Here is a 17,893-nt window from a genome sequence, read left to right on the forward strand (position 1 = left end):
TGCCACAAAGCCCAAGCACTTTATTCTACTGATGAGGCTAATCCTCAATATTCAGTTAGCTTTTCCTTAAATTTTGATTGGTTAGATCCCCTTAAAAGCTTTATATTAGCTGACTGGAATTCCTGTCATAAAAAATTACCTAGTCTCATTATTTTCAATCAAATCTAATTAACAGGATTATCCTAGAACATTTAAAGCGCAGATTTTTTTTTTACTCTGTCTGCAATGCCCTCACCCATACTGTACCAACCATGCTATTCCTTATAGTTTTTCTCCTATAGGTGGATTCCTTAACACTTCCTTTATCATTTTGTGTGTGTGTGTGTGTGTGTGTGTGTGTGTTTAAGTCTTGCTCAGTAGTCCCCATTTGTGGGTACAAACTTCTAGTTAACAGCTAAATTAGCAAAGAGGAACTCAAAAGACCTACAGGATCCAAAACATTGTAAAATAAGTATTAACATGTCACATGTTCACTGTTTTTCAACTATACAGGGATGCTACAGTGATGAGCAAATTCGAAGTTTATTGAAAAGCATCAATGAATTAAAAATATCTTCTCTTCTATTACATATTCTCTTCATCACAGATATTATTGGCATGATGTTAAAAAAGAGTGTACAGTCCAGCCAGTGTGGCTCAGTGGTTGAGCACTGACCCATGAATCAGTAGGTCAAGGTTCAATTCCAGTCAGGGCACATGCCCAGGTTGAAGGCTTGATCCCCAGTGGGAGACGTGCAGGAGGCAGCTGATAAATGATTCTCTCTCACCATTGACGTTTGTATATCTCTTTCCCTCCCTCTGAAATCAATAAAAAAAAAATTTTTTTTAAGGTATGCAACCATGAGTTCCCAATTTGAAAAAGTTGAGAAACCTAGGCCTAGTTCAAGTTTCTTCTATTACGCCTATCTTACTGTTTTTGAATTAAATTATAAAAATCTGACAAGGATCAGAAATCCTATCATTCTGCTTTGTCAGACCCTACCATTCTGCCATATGTACTTCGGAATCCCTATCATAAAATGATAAATTGTATGCTGTCATATAAAATTTTGCTCAACATTTTTCTTTTATATACACTCATCTTGATACTTGTCTCTTGTTCATTTAGTTTACCTGCCACATTCCACAGTTTATCCATTACAATTGTAAGACATTTGATTGCTTCCATTTTGCTACTGCAAGCAACAGAACACTGAACAATCCAAACACTTCCTAGGCATAGGGCTTTGACCCTAGAAATAAAACTGCTAAGACAATGTTTAAGTAATTGTTCAATCATACAACTAATAAAAATGGTAGAGTCAGGGAACTAAACAAAGATAGTTCCCAAAGCCCATGTTCTTAAGCACTGAATGATAAATGGTATGGCATAGCCAGTGCTCCGTCAATTCCTGAGGAATACGTGTATGAGGTTCATTCCCTCCAAAAATTCATTACAGAACATATGGCTGTGACTGTATGTCTTAAAAGTATAAAAAAATTTTGTTACTGTAAAAGAATATTAATCAGAGTTTGGTTACCTAATTCTTTATTTTCTATATCATCTCAAGGTAAGGCAATAGTACAAAATACAGCCCAGTGGTGTGGCTCAGTGGTTGAGTGTTGACCTATGAACCAGGAGGTCACGGTTCAATTCCCAGTCAGGGCACATGCCTGGGTTGCAGGCTTGATCCCTAGTGGGGGTGTGCTGGAGGCAGCTGATCTCTCTCATCATTGATGCTTCTCTCTTTCCCTCTCCCTTCCTCCCTGAAATCAATAAAATATATTTTAAAAAAACAACAACACTACAAAATACATATAATCTTAAGATTCTCTCATTTTTCATTGCCAGTAGTAAGAAACAAAGCAGCATACAACGTGAACAGAGTAGCCATTACTGATGAAAGAAAAAGAGAGTAAGAGATAAAAAAGAAGTTGTACATTCACCATTCACCAATATAAATTTAAACATATATTTACACAGTGCTATCTGGGTGTCTGAGACTTTAAAAACCCACTGCCATTTCTACCTGAATTTTTCATTTCTCTGGATATGAATAGCTATCCACTACTTGATAACCAGTTGTATAAAAACAATAGGTATATCTATCACACAAGTTTCAGAATCTCTTTCATAAAGACAGCCTCAAGAATTGATTCTTAACAGCACTAGAAAAATTAATAGACAGAGAAGTAATAGATTCAAGACTGTGTAAAGATAAATATAATGGCTAAATTAATACTCATGGCAACTATCAGTTTCAAATAAAGTAATGCATAAGTATACCAGTTCATTACATAGATTGTAAAGAGTATGGACTGCCCTCTAGTGACTAAACGAAGGCTAATGTTGCCACCATGAAATATCATGCTAGCTTTTAAAAAACTTTAGTAACCTATTCTTCTATTATTACATTAGAAGCCCGTTGCACGAAAATTCGTGTAATAGGCCTTCCTTCCCCTGGCTGCCGGCACCAGTTTTCCTCCGGCACCTGGGACCCAGGCCTTTGGTCCAGCCGCAGCGGAGGAGCCAAGCCTCTTCAGTCTTCAGTCTGGCCGGAGTCATCAGTCTTCGCTCCTCGCCTGCGTATGCAAATTAACTGCCATCTTTGTTGGGTTAATTTGCATACTCATCTGATTGGCTGGTGGGCATAGCGGAGTGACACCAATTTGCATGTTTCTCTTTTATTAGTGTAGATTAGAGGCCTGGTGCACAAAATTCATGCACAGATGCAGTCCCTAGACCTGGCCGGCGATTGAAACGCGAGCATCTGGCATGGAAGGGCAGGTCACAGCTGACCTCTGGGCCCTGGGCAGCACCTGAGCCCTGGACCCCGGCATGCCCACCTCCACCTGAGTCACAGCGCCAGAGTCCCCACACGGAGATGCAGTAAGCGCGGCCAAAAATCACAGGCCAGGGCGCAGTGTGGGCCTCTGGATGGCCCAGTGGCGCCACACGGAAGCCAGGCGGGCAGCGTACTCTTTCCCAGCTGGCCTCGCAGACTGGCTCCTGCGCGAACCCACGGGGAGCCTAACCAGCCCCTGCAGTCCAGTGGCTGCGGCCCAGCGTCCTCACAGGCGCCCAGTGCTCAGGGCCACCTGATTGCGGGGGCTTCCCCAGTGCACAAGCCCTGACGTCCCAGGGGAGGGTAGCACTGTATCTCCGTCCCTGTCATCCCCGCCCCCAGGTAGCCGGTGAGAGGTTGCAGTGTATGGCTGACACCCGCCATGTTCCACGTCGCCCCCTGGTCGTCAGCGCACGTCATAACGAGCAGTCAAACTCCCGGTCCAACGACCAGAGGGAACAATTTGCATATTAGGCTTTTATTATATAGAATAAATTATCTAATCATTAAGTGGAGAATTAATCACGTAGGTCTAGGTACCATCTAAGCCCACATTAACTAACTTTCAACCCTATATCCTTGCCACCCTGACCCCCATTGTCAGCCTCTATTTCTCTTCCTGGCAGTTATTTATACTCAAGGTCTATGTATTCACTCCCAAATCACTCCTCAAACAGAATGATTTCTACCCTCTTACTCTCTTCACTCCACTGAAGTAACTACAAGAACACAATGCCCGTTCGATTCCTGGTCAGGGCATATTCCCAGGTTGCGGGCTTGGTCCCCAGTGTAGGGTGTGCATGAGGTAGCCAATCAATGATTCTCTCATCACTGATGTTTCTATCTCTCTCTCCTCCCTTCCTCTCTGAAATCAATACAAATGTATTTTTTTAAAAGAACACCCATTGCCCTAACTGGTTTGGCTCAGTGGATAGAGTGTCGGCCTGCAGACTGGGGGGTCCCAGGTTCGATTCCGGTCAGGGGCATGTGCCTTGGTTGCGGGCACATCCCCAGTGGGAGGTGTGCAGGAGGCAGCTGATCGATGTTTCTGGATCTCTATCCCTCTCCCTTCCTCTCTGTAAAGAATCAATAAAATATATATATATATATATATATATATATATATATATATATATATATAAAAAGAAACAAAATATTACAAATACTCCATAATCCTCTAAAAAAAAAAAAAAAAAAAAGGAACACCCATAATCTCCTTACTGTTAAGTAAATAAACACTATTAAATACCTGATTTTCGATTCTTGATTTATAGTAGAATTTTAGAAAGCTTACTTCTATAAAACCTTTCCTCTCCTTATACCTTTCCTGGCTAATTTCCTCTGCTTTCTCATTGTCCTACCCTAGACACATATGCTCTTTCTTTAACCTCTAAACAAAGACTGCTGATCTCCCTACTTCAGGCAGCCACGAGAACCCCTCAAACTCCGCAAAATTTGTCTATAACATTCTTATGTTATAGACAAAATTTTAAAATAACATTGTTGTTGCAGAAATACAAGTAGCAGGAAAAATAAAACCCATAATCCCAAAATTATAATACTTAGTAATTCAATGCACATTTTTTAATATAAATTTAACTGGTGCCTCCAGATGCAAAATTTCTCAATGGCTGGGCTTTGTCCTTAGGACAAAAGATAAATTCAAACTCTTTAATAGTATTTGTAAATTTCAACTAGCCTTCGACTCCCTACCCAACCTCATTTCTTAAAATTCTTTATAATCATTTTACTGTTTCCATATCCTTATTCCATCCCTTTTTTCTAGGCTCTATGTATACAGTTCTCCCTATGAAATGCTTAATCCCTAGTTCCCGTCAACTTACCCCTACCACTCACTATTATTGCCTGAATATCTGTCTAGTTAATTCTTACCTTGCTGCTGACAGTCCCAAATCTCTTCCATCCAAGAATAATTAATCTAAGCCAGATGTGGCAATCTGATTCATATTGCCAGTTACTGGTTAAAGAATGAGTAGGCCACTCAATTCTGACAAATGAGACAAGAAGCAGAGCCTGCTGAAGAAACTACCTTCTCTTATTTCCTTGGGTGATATTCTCAAATGTTCGAAACTGCTGTAACCATTTTGTGTCGGGACAACAAATATTCAAAGTATTCTAAGCCAGTTAAAATCAGATTTCTGTTACTTGTAGCCAAAAAGCCTAGTAACTAATACAGTTACTAACTCTTCATTTCCCATTTTAGACATCTTTTCTTCTTGGAAAAGTTCCTGGCACATTCAAAACCTGCCATGTTTCCAATGACTTATCATAATACCCCATGCCTATCTGCACCATACCTATCACTAAAGTGTATTAAATGACTATGCAATGATCTGTTTTGTCAACTAAAGTACAACCTCTTTGGGAACAGTGACTATTAACTAATTCAAGGTCATGTTCCCATCTGGAGTAAAGAGTACTCAAAAGAAATCGGAGAACTAAATAAATTAAGTAGTGTAAATGCCAGTATAATGCTTTATTTTTGCAACCATTCAAAGGAGGACATTGCCAAAAGTGATGGCATAAATTTAATAAATCATAAACCTCTTTTTTGAGGGCTTGATAGTAAAAACAACTTTATAACTTCCAGTACATGAATTTTAAAAATAATCATTAATAAAAAGAAATCAGATCCAAGTAATTTTGGATGATTATTATGTCTGTCAACTGCATTAAGGCTTGATTACTCACAGGATGCTCAAATACGCATGGCACTGAGGTCAAATTTATATAGCCCAGGTGTTGCTGGTGCTCTCATCAGGATGGGACAGTGTGGAAGTGGCCGTCAATTGTCTCATCATAGGTCCATACTCCAAAGGAGCTACCAACAAATGCTTCTGCTATGCACATTTCGTATCAAACAGCCAGCACTTTTTAAATGTATATTCAAGGCCAGAAATAGGTTTGTATTGATGAAAATAATGGTCTATTAACTAGTACAGTATTAAAAAAATATTCAGAGACAATTGCATGAAAAAAGTATAAGAAATCTGTGAGGTCCTTAGAGATGGAGCTCAAGTCTAGATGCCTAACCAAGCCTCTATATCAGGGTTGAAGTCCAGCATGATGGCCATATAAGACAGGAGAAATCATTTGGTCAGGCCCTGCCAAGGCATTATGTTAAATGTTTGACAGAATATAGCAGGCTAATTTTTAAGTCGATAATTTTGTATGGCCTGCAATTATGTTATAAATATCCAAATGGCCCTTGGTAGAAAAAAGGTTCCCCACCCCTGTTCTACATAGACAACATCAGTTTAGAGGAATTTCTCTCATTATTCATATTAACTGTAAGAGTAACAAGATTCTATCACTGAAATATTGCTGTGTAAACATTCATGCAATGTGTTTTGATTGCAAAATCTAGAAAAGACCTGAATTTCATCAAGCTCATAAACCAGGTTGTATGTATGGTTTTGTGTATAAAATTTGGTTAATTAGCTTTCAGCCCTTGCTGGTTTGGCTCAATGGATAGAACGTTGGCCCAAGGACTGAAGGATCCCAGGTTCAATTCCAGTCAAGGGCATGTGTGGGGAGGCAACCAATCAATGTGTCCCTCTCTTTGTTATTTCTCTTTCTCTGTCTCTCCCCATCTCTTCCACTCTCTAAAAATCAATGGAAAAATATCTTTGGGTAAGGATTAAAAAAAAGGAAGGAAAAAAAAGAAATTAGCTTTCAAATAATAACAAGACTGTGGCGGACTACTTCTAGGATGTTTTCAATGGCCACTGTTATCTATCAAGCTAACATGGTGGTTATTGTAAACTGAGTTATTTTCATTTGCAACAATTACTAATGCAAACATACATCTGGGAAATATACCAGCAAAAACTTTGATTGACAATACGTATGACAAAAAAACCCCAAAAATCCACACTATAGTTCCATGCTCTATGTCATATACCAGTCTACAGAGAAGTAGCTGAGTTTTCTTTTCTATCATGTATTTTGTGAGGTGAAAAGGGGTTGCCATCTTAGTATACCTAAAATGAGACTACTTGCCCTAACCGGTTTGGCTCAGTGGATAGAGTAGGGGTCCTCAAACTTTTTAAACAGGGGGCCAGTTCACTGTCCCTCAGACCGTTGGAGGGCCAGACTATAGTTTAAAAAAAAACTATGAACAAATTCCTATGCACACTGCACATATCTTATTTTGAAGTAAAAAAACAAAACGGGAACAAATACAGTATTTGTATTTGCATGTGGCCCGCGGGCCGTAGTTTGAGGACCCCTGGGATAGAGCGTCGGCCTGTGGACTGAAGGGTCCCAGGTTCGATTCTGGTCAAGGGCACGTATCCTTGGTTGCGGGCACATCCCCACTAGGGTGTGTGCAGAAGGCAGCTGATCGATGTTTCTAACTCTCTATCCCTCTCCCTTCCTCTCTGTAAAAACTCAATAAAATATATTTTAAATAAATAAATAAATAAAATAAAATAAAAGGGCATTACTTGACCATCAGAAAAAAATGTGTGATGCATCCAAATCCTTGCCTTAGTACCATCAAGGAAGGACCATGGCTGAGTGAGAACGTGTAGTTAGTCCCCAAGAGACTCAGATCTAGATTTGTCCCTACTGTCTCTCAGTTGTCTGTCTGTGAGAAGGTCACTGCATTTTCTTCCAATACCTCAACTTCTAAAAAAATATGGAACTTGTACCAGTCAGGTACAAGGTAGTCATGACCTCTCTTACAGAACATTAAATATTAGTAAGTTTAAGTTAGTCTATAAACACTTGGGGCAGAAAATAAAACTGTGGCCTTCCAATCTAGAAATGTATTACATAAAATATTTAAGAAATTCCATCTCCCTTTTTCTATTGCTCTTTGATAGCAGTACATTCTGTTGTTCATCTTTACAAATCAGTTAGTAAGTGGTTAATGAAAAATGATTAACTGTAACAGTCACATTTACAAACTGGGAAAAGATGACTGTAAGTTCATTTTAGAGCGAGAACACCTTGGTTCTAGCCAGTATTCTGTGAGAACCCAATTAGAGAACCGCTGAAATTGATATTCTTGAAAGTTCTTTCCAGCCTGCTCAAGACACTTTTGTGTACACTGTGCTCTGTATGAAATCTCCCAGATTAATAGTATGCTTTCATTAAACTGATAAAATGTTAAAATTTATAAATCCTTATCTTTAAAATTATAATGTTCAGGCAAGGCACAGTAAGCACAAGGGAAGGAAGAAGGAGAAACATTTCAATGAAGAATATTCTTTTCTATCTTGACAAAACCAATCCAATTTCTGTAATACAAGTAAAAAACTGTATTATTTATATGTAACCTCACCTTAAAGATAGCTTTTCTGTAATAAATTTGTCCCAGGGAGCAAGAATATCTGAATTTCTGAAACTCATATATTTAAGAAAGCAACAAGTTTTAGACAGTTTCAAGCAGGATACAAAAACCCTAGAAAGATCATTCCATACAAATAATACTAAATACAGCCATTTCATCTGCTTTTTAAATAATTTCATTTCAGTTTGCCAAAATAGTTTACATTTCAATTAATTAAAAGAGCTCTACTTTGATGTCAGTTTCATTGTACTTACTAAAGTGTATCTGGAGGACCAATAATAAGGACTTCCCATCGGTAGAGATCATTGTCATCTATTAAACCTGCTGAAAAACCTTCCACTGGATTTTTGTTGAGTTCTGTGGAGAAAGAAAAATTTGATCAAACCTTTAAAATTAAATCACATAAATTTCACCCAACAGATGAATTACAAAACTTGAATATACATTTTATTAATTTTAAACTATTAAATAAATATAACGGGATTCATTAGCAAAATGCTACCTGATGACCAAAACATTTCCAACTCTGATGACATAAGGAGCCAAATGAGCAAAAGTAAACTAAACTTCCCAGAAGATCATCTTCTACTGCCCTCTAACTTCTACCCTGGTTTCAACTAGGTTCTTATTCTAGGTAGCTCTACAATAGTATAAAGACACAGTGGTGTAGAGAACTTGTAAAAATGCAGATATCCAGGCCCATTCACCAGAAACTCTGTTTCAGAGGGAAATTATTCAACCAATACTTCTGACGATTCTTATGCTGTGGTCTATAGGATGCACTTTCAGAGTGCCTAACACTAACAGAGTGCCTAATACCATTTCATTGGGATTTGCTGAGCTTAACCAACCTTCACTTAATACTAATATCTACATATCTTTTTGTTAACTCCTCTGTAATCCTGGGGAATATACACCTACAGTGGATGCTCAAACGTGCCCTGCTTGTGTGTGTTAATCCTTCTGCTGGCCACAGCTTCCAGCACACAAGAGTGGCTTAAGAATAATTCCCCGTCCAGACAGTGCAGCTCAGTGGTTGAGCGTCGACCTAGGAATCTGGAGGGGTCACAGTTAGATTCCCGGAGCAGCAGCGATCGACCTGCCCGCCCGGGCATCCCATGTGCGACCTGACCCAGGGCGGCGGGGCGGGACAGCGTGGCTCCTCTGTCACCCCAGCTTCCTCATCACAGCTCCCTTGGGGGCCTAAGCCTTTAGTCGGACATCCCCGGAGGGTTCCCTGGCTGCCAGAAGGACGTCTGACTGCAAGCTTAGGCCTGATCCCTCGGGGAGTGGGCCTAAGTCAACAAGTGGACATCCCCCAAAGGGTCCTGGACTGCAAATGGGTGCAGGCCGGGCTGAGGGGGACGACCCCCCCCCCCAGTGCACAAATTTTTGTGCACTGGGCCTCTAGTAACACATAAAAAAGATACTGAAAATGGAAACATGGGAATTACACTTTAATCTTATTTTGTTTATGCATGCAAACATTTACTGAATGCTAACTACACAAAGAGCTGAAAGTCCCACTTTTACTGTCAATTGAGAGACAGGGTAGAGCACAGACAACTGCAAAATGGAGTTATCTCATTTCCAATCTTTTTCTAGATAAACACAGACCATTTATCCAACACTATACAAGAGTCTTGTAGAAGATTCTATAATTTATCTAGAAATCACCTAGTTACTGCAGTTTCTGTCTGAAGTTTTGTGGAGTTTTATAAATGTAGTTGGATAAGCTCTGAAATGAGCATATATGGTTTAAAAAAAAAAAAAAAAAAGCCCTTAACAATTTTCTTACACTTCCCATAAAGTATGTCATTGCATCTCACTTTTGTAAATACACAGTAAGTTCTTAAAATCTTTTGCACATTTTTACCATGCTTTTCTTCCATAGGAATTGTGTCTAGTGCTTGTTTCATGTAAGTAACACAAAAGCAATGTTGAAGAATGTACAAGCACTTCAAACTCACATGCCGCGAGTTTGACATGGCTTTTGCCCTCTACCATGAGTCCTCATAGGTCCATGGATATTCAACAGGTTTAATTTACCTATAGTTGCAGATCATTACCATACCTTCATGAATGCTTCCTTCAAAGTCCAATTCAAGTAATACCTTCCTCCATGAGGCCTTCCTTAAGTAATTTACCAAAAAATCTTCTTTTGACTTCAGAGTTCCTATTAATTATACTTGTTGTCTGCACTACATCAGCTGGCACTTAACTATCAGCTCCTGATTCCACAATGTGTGTAAACTCTCCAACATTAGTACAGAAATGTGGAGAGCACAAAAGAAGGGCACATTATAATCATGAAGAGACAGAAAGGGCTTCTAAAAAAGAGAGGAGACATCTGAAATAAGACAAAGGATTTGGGTAAGAGAGTTTCTAGAGTTAGAACAAATACAAAAATTGAAATATGGGAATCAGTATGTAGAACAAAGGGGATGCATTAAGTTGAAACCACACAGAAGGAACTGGACAGCAAAGAGCCTTTGTAAGAAATGTAAGTTTAGACTTTATATCCTGAGGACTACGATGATGAGCCTCTCTGTGTTTTGTCTTTAAAACAATGAGATAACCTCTTAAGATTTACATTTTTGAAAACCAACTTTTCAGTAAGTGAAAGATGACACAGAATAAGGCCATGGTGATGACAAAGAAAACAAAAAAGAAGCTAGTAAAGTAATCCTGGAAAGTGTACCTTTAGTATATGGTAAAGGAATAATGATGAAAAACAGGAATATTTAGAAGACAGAATAACCAACCAAGCTTCGTGATTGTGGGGGGTTAAAATAATAAGTTAAAAATCACACACAATTCCTCAAAAAGTTAAAGATAGAGTTTCAATGTAACACAGCAATTCCACTCCTAGATATATACCCAAGAGAAATGGAAACATCTGTTCAAACAGGAAGTTGCACACAAATGTTTATATAGCAGCATTGCTTATAATAGTAAAAAGGTGGAAACAATCCAAATATCTATCAACAAATGAATAAACAAATTATGGCATATTCACATAATAGAACATTATCAGCCATAAAAATGAAGTTCTGATACATGTTACAACTTAAAAGAATCTCAAAAAAATCAGGCTAAGTGAAAGAAAGCAGACACTAAGGTCACATATTGTATGACTCCTTTGATATATCCAGAAAAGGCAAATCCACAGAAACAGAAAGCAGAATAGAGGTTACCAATGGATGGGCGAGGGGGTAATGGGATGTGATTACTTAATATGTAGGTATTGGGGGAGGGGATGTTATAGGAGGATGAAAAAGTTTCGAAACTAAATAGTGGTTGCACTTTGTGAATACACTAAACACCACTGAAATATATACTTTAAAATGGCTAAATGAATCAGTAAACACCTCTGAGTTTGTGTTACAGATTAAGCTCCGCACCCCCACCCCCCACTTTTTTTTCTGGAAATTTATGAAGTGCTTCTGGTTGCCAATGGTCACACTGTCCTGGCCTCCCTTAGGCTCAATTCCTACAGAGAATATTAAGGAGCTTTCCACATTAACATAAAGGTTTTATTTTCTGTTAGTTTTTAAGTCCAACTTTTTAAGTCTTTTAAGATTTAGATATTTTTAGATGGAACATTAAAATTTTGTTTTGCTTGAAGAACCAAGGTTACCTTGGTATTACTGTATAGTATATCTGCATGCACACCATTTTTGTGTAAAAACAATTTTTACTATAAAGACATTTCAAGAAATTTAAGAGAAGTGCTTTTGCTGAAACCGGTTTCGCTCAGTGGATAGAGGTCGGCCTGCGGACTGAAAGGTCCCGGGTTCGATTCCAGTCAAGGGCATGTACCTGGGTTGCGGGCACATCCCCAGTAGGAGGTGTGCAGGAGGCGGCTGATCGATGTTTCTCTCTCATCGATGTTTCTAACTATCTCTCTCCCTTCCTCTCTGTAAAAAATCAATAAAATATATATTTTTTTTTAAAAAAAAGAGAGAAGTGCTTTTGAGTTATATGGTATGGCATAAATACTTTCAATTACTAATCACATAACTAAATGTTATTGAACTGCATTAATAAATGAGTTCAATCGTCCTTTGGATGACTCAGAATAACCTAATTTTGCCTACCCTCTCCTCAAATGGAAACATATGCTTATACTTGTAGTGTTCGTTGTATTTTTCCCTCATTTTTAAAAATTTGTGACACATTGAAATGTGCCTATAGGAAGTTAAGAAAGGTATTTTGCAAGCAATTTCGATAAAGCCTTTCTTAGCAATAAAATTCCTTTACATTTTAAATTAAATTTCACAGTAGGAAGAAATAAATTCAATGAAAATAGCTAAGTAAAGAATCTTAACATTTCTATTAGCAATTGGAAAAGCTTCACTTTCTGTCCTTTAATTAAAATCTACATTTCTCTTATCAGTTTTGTATTCTGCATTTGTGCCACAGTGAACATTCAGTGATGTAGCTGATATGCCAGGCTGGTGTCATAACTGGATGAACAGCAAAAGGGAATAAAATTGAAAGAAGGATACATTGCACTCATATAACTTGAGTTAAGGAGACCTTATTTCATATGTATAAGTACTCATCGTGTGTGTGTGTGTGTGTGTGTGTGTGTGTTATAAATAAGGGTGCATGTATGTGTGTTTTAACCAGCTCCAGAAAGCTGTTGGAAACAAAGATTTCTTTTGCCAAGAGCAAATTGCCAATGGTCAAAGTTATGACTCTAGTAAACGTTTAGTAATAACTAGATGCCAATAAAGTCATTGCAAAGGTTAAGACCCTGCATCACTGAGTTATAAAATTGTAACTCTCACTCTGCAATGGCAGATAATGATGCACTCAGCAGGGCTGCTCTAGGTTTTCTGATGCTTAACTAACCTGAAAAGTAGTTTCAGGTCTTTTTAAGGACCACATATACTGAAGGGACAAACTTTCAGTAAAATTGACCATTAGGGGAGAAATAACCCATCATTTTCTTGGACAGATAACAGTTCTTACATATTGGATATGGGGCAATACTTTTCTCACCTTCCCCATCCTTTAATTTTTCATTTGTGAAATGTAGGAGAAGGTTTTGCTTTTTGGAATTCCAATCTTTTGCAGGCTTTATTGATTTATGTTTCTGTAAAGTGAGCATCAATGTATTAGTTTATATAAGTTATTTAGGATTATTATACAATTTATATGCTTGTTAATATTAGCATCATTAAACTCTTATGATGTTCTTTAAAAAGGTTGAAGCACATGAGTACAGAGAGTCCTCGGGTACGTAGGACTCAACGTACGTGGTTACGTCGCCATCTCCCATTTACAATATTTATTAAAAAAAAGTTCCGTCATTTCAACGTATGTACATATGTGCTTTATGTTTTTTATTATTTATTTACCACAAGTAAAGGTCAGTAATTGTTAACTTTCTTTTAAGTTTTTTTTTACTGTTTCACTTCATTACTGCTGTGTGTGTGCTCCATGTGAGTGACATAGGTACGTATGTAGGTGGGTTCCAACTTACAGCGAAAATCAGGATAGCACCCTAGGAACGGATCTCTGACGTAACCAGAGGACCTACTGTAGTACTACAGAAAGAAGTGGAATCAAGTTCATGATCATTTTAATGAGTCACTGAAAAACACCTGGTTTTCAAAGCAAGGCTATAATTCTTAAATCAAAGACTGAGGGCACCATGGCCAGTGTGGCTCAATGTTAAAAGTGTCTGCCTGGGCACAGAAGGATCACAGGTTCAATCCCTGCCCCTGCATGTGAAAGGCAACCAATCAATGTGTCTCTTTTACATCAATGTTTCTCTCCCTCCTTCTCTCTCCCCTCTTCCTCTCCCAGTCCCTCCCCCTTTCACTCTCTCTAAAAATCAATGGAAAAAATATCTGCCAGTGAGGATTAACAAAACAAAACAAAAAAACTTGGAGTAATGAAAGAAAATTATATCAAATCACCACATCACTTATCTTGGATTCAAATATGAAAAGTAGCCTCATAAAAAAAAGTAGCAATTCTGTAAATAATGAGATAAGGAGAATTTAAAAATTTTAATGCCCAGCACTATCATTGACTGATTATACTGGAAAGGCATATTTCTTTCTCTCTCATGTAGTATACATGTAGACAAAACACCTTTTATAATGCTTAACTTTGTCTTTAAATAGATAGGGATTTCTAAAGTATTATAGGTGCTATTGAAGTAAAAACAAAAGAAAAAAATCAAGAGTCCGGGGAGAGATACTGAGCAGTGTTCAAGGTTAATCGATGATTGGTTTGCCTTTAACCTTTGGGCAAAGTCACTAAAATCAGATGACGATGATGATGATGACCAAGGGTCTCAAGTCAAATGGGGCTAAGTTCAGACCTCAGTCACTGGCTACTTTGATTTTAGGTGTCAAAGTGATCTTGAGCAAGGTTATTAAAACTTTCTGAGGCTTATTTTCTTTACCTATATAATGGGATGATATCTACCTTCCAGGGCTTTTATAAGGATAAATTTGGTCGTGTTTATAAAGCATTTACAGCAAAGACTTTGGTACTCAGTAGCTAATGTAGCTATAAATCTTAAAGGAATTTTATTTCTAACTATTTTCTGAAAGTGTATAATTCATGAAATGAGCAGAAAAATACTCTCACATTGAGTTTCTTGTGTTGAAGTTGTCTAATTGTCCAGATGTAAGTGATTTACTTTGCATATATTCTCTGTAAACTCTTCTTACCTCATGGAGCCTAAGATATACCAGAATATTTTTTAAAGTAAAAGAAAAGTACTATTTTTATCATTAGATCAAGTCTGATTATATCTACTTTATCTCCATTTAAATAATCAGAATCTTGGTGATGTCTACTAAATTTTTACTTATTATAAGAGCAATTAACAAACAAGACATTAGGAAGATATTTCCTATCAAATATCCATTGGCTTTTTCATGTTAAAAAATTGTAAAGATACAAATAAAATATATTTAAAATCATAAAAAGGTATACCATCAAAAAGTTCTGGAACTGTGGTTCATTCCAACCTACATTCCAGACACGATATATATGAGTGACAAGGACACAAGAGCATTAATAAACCAGGTTGCTGGGAAGAAAATCAGTAAAGTTGATTCTGAAGGTCTGGCTTTAATTAAATTTGTTAAGAACAGAGTGGCTGAGAAAATGTGCAGGACCATTTTAACTATTAACCACTTTTACTTCCCCTCAAATTTCTTTTCTTCATTTTAAAAAAACATCTATTTTTTTATTGATTTCAGAGAGGAAGGGAGAGGGAGAGAGAGGTAGAAACATCAATAATCAGAGAAAATCATTGATTGGCTGCCTCATGCCCCCTTCTGGGGATCAAGCCTGCAACCCTGGCACATGCCCTGACTGGAATCGAACCATGACCTCCTGGTTCATAGGTTGGTACTCAACCACTGAACCATGCCGGCTGGGCCCCTTCAAATTTTTAAGATTTTAATAAACAAAATAGAAATAGATTCACAGATACAGAGAACAAACGGACAGCTGTCAGAGAGAAAGGGGACTGGATGGCTAGGGGGAAAAGGTGAAGGGATTAAGCAAAGGAAAAAAATTCAGACACAGACAACAGTATAGTGATTACCAGAGGAAAAGGGGGGGTGTAGGGAGGTAATATAGGGCCATGGGGGGTTAACAGTGATGGAAGGAGACTTGGGTGGTGAACACACTATACAATATACAGATGAGGTATTGTAGATTTATACATCTGAAACCTATATAATTTTCTTAACCAATAAATTCAATAAAATATTTTTTTAAATGGCTAAGTGTATGTTATTTGAATTCCAACTCAATTTTTTTAATATATTTTATTGATTTTTTACAAAGAGGAAGGGAGAGGGATAGAGAGTTAGAAACATCGATGAGATAGAAACATTGATCAGCTGCCTCCTGCATACCTACTACTGGGGATGTGCCCTCAACCAAGGTACATGCCCTTGACTAGAATCGAACCCGGGACCCTTCAGTCCGTAGGCCGATGCTCTATCCACTGAGCTAAACTGGTCAGGGCTCCAACTCAATTTTTCAAAATGACAAACAGGTTTCTATACGGAGCAATTGGGTATAAGTCTGTTCATTCTCTGAAGTGAGAAATATATGAAGATGTGCTGATTTGAGAGATGAGGGGGAAGAAATGATGATAAGTTTGGTTTTAAATGCCCATGGGGCGTAAGTACAAATATAAATTTCTTTTTTAAAAAGTCTGAGTTAGCCCTAGCCCGTTTGGCTCAGTGGACAGAGCTTCGGCCTGGGGACTGAAGAGCATCACAGGTTCGATTCCAATCAAGGGCACATGCCTGGGTTGCGGGCTCGATCCCCCTGGTGACATGCAGGAGGCAGCCATCAATGATCCTCTTTCATCATTGATGTTTCTATCTCTCCCTCTCCCTTCTTCTCTGAAATCAATATATATAAAGTCTGAGTTTGAGATAGAGATTTGGGGGTTATATCAAAACATTGTTGATAACTGAAGTCATAAGATTGAAAACATCACCAAAGGACGCACATTAAGTATCCTATATAATAAGAGAGGAATATGCTAATTAGCCATTATGTCCTGAGGGGTAAAGACCAAGGGCATCACTACCAGATCACCACGGATTAGCTGTAGGGTGGGCCAGCAAGATACAAGCAGGCTGTGGAGAGCTACAGAAGGGGGCAGAGCAGCAAGCTATGAGGGGGGGAGGGGGGAGCTGCAGGAGGGCAGGGCAGCGGGAGGATGGAGAGCAGCGACCTACTGGCTACAAAAAGGTGGCAGAGAGCTACAGGAGAGGGCAGGGCAACAAGCTATGAGGGGAGGGGGGGCAGAGGGGAAGCTACAGGAGAGCAGGGCAGTGGGCGGAGAGCTACAGGAGGGTGGCAGCAACCTACTGGTGCATGGATTCGTGCGCAGGGCTACTAGTAAACCATAAAGGATCTAACTGAAAGAATTCTAGAGAATACCACTATGTGGGAGATAAAAAAGAAGAGGCTACTAAAGTGACCTAGGGGATAAAACTGAGAAATAGGAAGGAAACCAGGAAAAAGCTGTATCAAAGAAGATGCATTTCAAGGAGAAAGTTACCAACAATGATAAATATATACTGCTCAGGAAGGAGGGGTCTAAATTCAGTCCTTTGGGCTCAATAAACAGAAGATCAAAGGCTGGCCTATGCCTAAATAGTTTCAGTGTAATGATGAAGCAGAGACCATAAAGGCAACACTGAGTTGACTAAAAGAAGGCACAGTAGAAAAATATGAGTGGAAACTTTTTCTAGAAGTTTGTGGGTGGAAAAGTATAGTAGCCAAATGTAGATGAAATTCAAGCAGGTTTTTAATGGAAAAGGCCAAAAAGGATGTTTAAATATCCTATCTGCTTTTAAATGCTGATACCTCACACTACATTCAAATCCCAATGGATTACACATATATAAAAAAATAAAACTTAACTAAAATACAGGACATTTTTTTTTTACATAATTTTGGGTAAAGGCGGCCTTCCAAAGCAGAGCACAGAACTCAAGTCAGATTACACAAAATATTTTAAATTTAATACAGCAATAAAATTTAAACACAAGTGACAGGATGGGGAGAACATTTACAACACAGGTGGTAAAAGTCTAATATCCCTAATGCAAATAAAGTTCTTGTAAATCAAAAGAAGAGAAAACATGCAAAGGGTACAAACACATGGGGAGAAAATGGAAACAGCTTATAAACACAAAAACCTAGCCTGCTTAAGGCAAATATTTGAACCAAGAAGTGC

The 17,893-nt window shown here is 38.2% G+C and overlaps 1 protein-coding gene across 1 annotated transcript in view; it reads right to left on the reverse strand.

Moving 5' to 3' along the window:
• UBE2G1 (ubiquitin conjugating enzyme E2 G1) overlaps positions 1–17,893 on the reverse strand; it is a 99,382-nt gene that overhangs the window by 21,971 nt on the left and 59,518 nt on the right. The window contains exon 2 of the mRNA XM_081110640.1: positions 8,400–8,502. Within this exon, the coding sequence (XP_080966766.1) occupies positions 8,400–8,502 (103 nt within the window). The remainder of the gene's footprint in view (positions 1–8,399; positions 8,503–17,893) is intronic.

This window comes from Myotis nattereri (assembly GCF_964212035.1).
Source record: "Myotis nattereri genome assembly, chromosome: 16".
Classification (NCBI taxonomy): domain Eukaryota; kingdom Metazoa; phylum Chordata; class Mammalia; order Chiroptera; family Vespertilionidae; genus Myotis; species Myotis nattereri.